Source organism: Octopus bimaculoides, chromosome 17, assembly GCF_001194135.2.
Source record: "Octopus bimaculoides isolate UCB-OBI-ISO-001 chromosome 17, ASM119413v2, whole genome shotgun sequence".
Lineage (NCBI taxonomy): Eukaryota > Metazoa > Mollusca > Cephalopoda > Octopoda > Octopodidae > Octopus > Octopus bimaculoides.
In genome coordinates this window covers 9,969,355-9,972,895 of record NC_068997.1, presented here as the reverse complement: position 1 = coordinate 9,972,895, position 3,541 = coordinate 9,969,355, and the positions used below count along the sequence as shown (strand labels likewise).

At 34.8% G+C, this 3,541-nt stretch overlaps 1 protein-coding gene across 1 annotated transcript in view; it reads right to left on the bottom strand.

The window, feature by feature from the left end:
• The window catches only part of LOC106884137 (alanyl-tRNA editing protein Aarsd1), a 380,618-nt gene that overhangs the window by 68,251 nt on the left and 308,826 nt on the right, over positions 1-3,541 (bottom strand). The window contains exon 5 of the mRNA XM_052974125.1: positions 1,059-1,116. Within this exon, the coding sequence (XP_052830085.1) occupies positions 1,059-1,116 (58 nt within the window). The remainder of the gene's footprint in view (positions 1-1,058; positions 1,117-3,541) is intronic.

The following is a 3,541-nucleotide window of genomic DNA, read 5'->3' as shown; positions in this document are numbered from 1 at the left end:
ATATATATATATATATATACACATACATATACATACATACATACATAGACACATACAGGCCGACACAAATGCGTGTACATACACATGCCGATACATTTTATAAATTAATTATGTGTTTGTGTGTGTGTGTGTGTGTGTGTGTGTGTGTGTGTGTGTGCGTGCATGCGCATGTGTGTGTAATATATAGCACTTAAATGAAGGACAGCATATTTCCATGCAAAAGTCTATCAGAGAGCTTGATAAAATAATAATTTCAAACTACTACACAAAATCCAAACATACAATTAATGAATTAAAAGACTTGTCGTTTTAATTTTAAGGTTAAATTAATAGGATTGATCAGTTTTGAAATTAAAACACTACAACCACTGAGACACTGTCTGAAAGTCAGAACATTCCAACGCTGGGACATTCTCTGATTTCTTTTGCAATGGAAACTTGAATATTCAAAAAGATGTTCTCTTTGTTTGCCTAGTGTTGAAGGCATTATTAAGACATATATATTTTCATATTCATTTAACTGTTTAGAACATATTTCTTAATTTATCGACTTTGAAAGGATGAAAGGCAAAGTCGACCCCGGTGGAATTTGAACTCAGAATGTAGCGACAGGCAAAATACCACTAAGCATTTCGTCCGGTGTGCTAACAATTCTTTTTTACTCTAGGCACAAGGCCCGAAATTTTTGGAGAGGGAGCCCCAGTATGCAACTGGTACCTAATTCATTGTCTTGAAAGGTTGACAGGCAAAGTCAACCTCAGCAGAATTTGAACTCAGAATGTAAAGACAGACGAAATACTGTTAAGCATTTCAACTGGCATGCTAACATTTCTGCCAGCTCACCGCCATTTTTGGGGAGGTGGCCAGTCGATTAGACTGAACCCAGTATGCAACTGGTACTTAATTTATTGACTCTGAAAGGATGAAAGGTAAAGTCGACGTTGGCGGAATTTGAACTCAGACGAAATACCGCTATGCATTTTGCCCGGCATGCTAACGATTCTGCCGTCTTGTCACTTTAGAAGTGAGAAATAATGGAAAGAAAGGAATGAACTTACCATGAAGTTGTTTTGAACCCAAACATTTTGTCAGCAAGGGCTGTAATCAAGTGTTGCCCTGAATGCAGAGAGGGAGAAAAATATTAAAGGATTGAAGGGACCAACTTTAATTGAATAGACAGGATATCAACACAGACACACACATCAATATATACACCACATACATGCATATATATATATATATATATGAATGCATGTATATATATATATATATACATACATGTCACTAAGTGGCCAGATATTGTTGTGTGAGATGCACAAGAGAAAAATATATGTTCTGTTGTAGAAATCAGCTGCCCTCTGGTGTTAGGAACATAAATCGTGACTAAGGTTTGGTGAAAGATTTTAATTCAAAACTTATGAAGACAAGAGATTTGTACTACAGAGCTAGACACAGTTTCAGCCAGGTTGGTATCAAAAGGGTTAAATGGAAACTAATTGACATCATCACATCTGGTACCACATCTGCTACTACATCTGGTACCACATCTGGTACCACATTGGAGCAGTTATCAAAGCACAAAACAGACATAGAATAATCTTATAAGAAAGAACATGCTCAAAGATGTTTATTAAAATGCATTTGGTTTTTGTTGGATTATGTATGTATTTATGTATGAGATGTAGGCATGGCTGTGTGGTAAGAAGCTTGCTTCCCAACCACATGGTTTTGGGTTCAGACCCACTGCGTGGCATCTTGGGCAAGTGCCTTCTACTATAGCCGCGAGCTGACCAAAGTCTTGTGAGTGGATTTGGTAAATAGAAACTGAAAGAAGCCGGTCATTATATGTATATCATCATTGTTGTTTAACATCCGCTTTCCATGCTAGCATGGGTTGGACGATTTGACTGAGAACTGGTGAAGGCTGTGTATATATATATATATATATATATATATATATGCACACACACACATATATATGTATGTATGTATGTATGTATTTGTGTGTCTGTGTTTGTCCCCCCACCATCACTTGGCAACTGATGTTGGTGTGTGTAGATGCCCGTCACTTAGCGGTTCGGCAAAAGAGATGGATAGAATAAGTACTAGGCTTACAAAGAATAAATTCCTGGGGTCGATTTGTTCGACTAAAAGGCGGTGCTCCAGCATGGTCGCAGTCAAATGAATGAAACAAGTAGAAGTAAAAGAGCAATATGTATATATAAAATAGATAAAGAAATATTATTAAAACGAAGAGAGATGACATATATTTTAATTAATGGTAGGAAGTTAAAAGTAAAGTGAAAGAAGCTGGAGTTACTTTAAATGGGGGTGGGGGTGGAGGGGGTGTAATAATAAAGGCTCTTAGTTGAAATTAGTTATATGTAAGCTACAAGCAAAACAAAAAAATTGTTCCAGAATAAATTAACAGATGGTTTTCGAAAATCTATAAATGATGGGGGAGGTAGCTAATGTTGTGTGATGGTGTAGGGTTAGAGAGGCGGCTCTTATACGTTCATGCATTTAGGAATTAGTTTATGAAGAGACAGAGAGAAAAGTTAAAAATGAGGATGGAGGAAAAGAAAGAAGATGAGAGAATGTGTGTCATGAACTTAACAGTGTTTGTGTAAGCGAATTAAAAAATATTATTGCAAATCTGTTTATGAGGTATTATCATATAGTAATATACGTATATGAGATTATATATTTCGTAAAAAAAAATAAATAAATAAATAAAAAAAAAACAACACTTGTGATAGTTTACTGAGAATTTCATGAGATTTACAGATTTACATAGTTCGATAAACAGATAGAGATAGAAATAAATATACGAATAAATAAGATTTAAAGTAATTTAAAATAGGAAATTAAATCTATGGTGAGATGAATATGTGATGTTTGAGAGTCTGCTTTTATTCTGCATTATAATTGCATGCACATGCATTTATATATGGAGATGCATATATATAAGTGTGTGTGTGTGTGTGTAGCAATCAATGTAAGTGTGTATATATATGTAAACGGACACACACAAACACATATATATATACATAGTTTATTTTTGGGGTGTATGTATTTATGAATATAAGCATCCAGGTTTGTTTGCACATTCATTGTGCTTTTATGCATATAGATCCACACATGCATATATTTCTTTTGTGCATGTGGTTGTGTATATATAAGTATATATATATATGTGTGTGTGTGTGTCTATGTATGTATATACACATACATTTATAAATAGGCACAGGTGTGATTATACAGTGAAGAAGTCTGCTTCCCATTCACACTGTTTCAGGTTCAATCCCACAGTGTGGTATCTGTTTGTAAGTATATTCTTTCATTCTTTTAATTGTTTCAGTCACTTTTTTTTTGTAAGCTTAGTACTTATTCTATCGGTCTCCTTTGTTGAACCACTCAGTGGTGGGGACGTAAACACGCCAGCATCAGTTGTCAAGTGATGGTCGGGAGGGGACAAACAAAGACACACAAATACATACATACACACATACACACACACATACATATATATATATATATA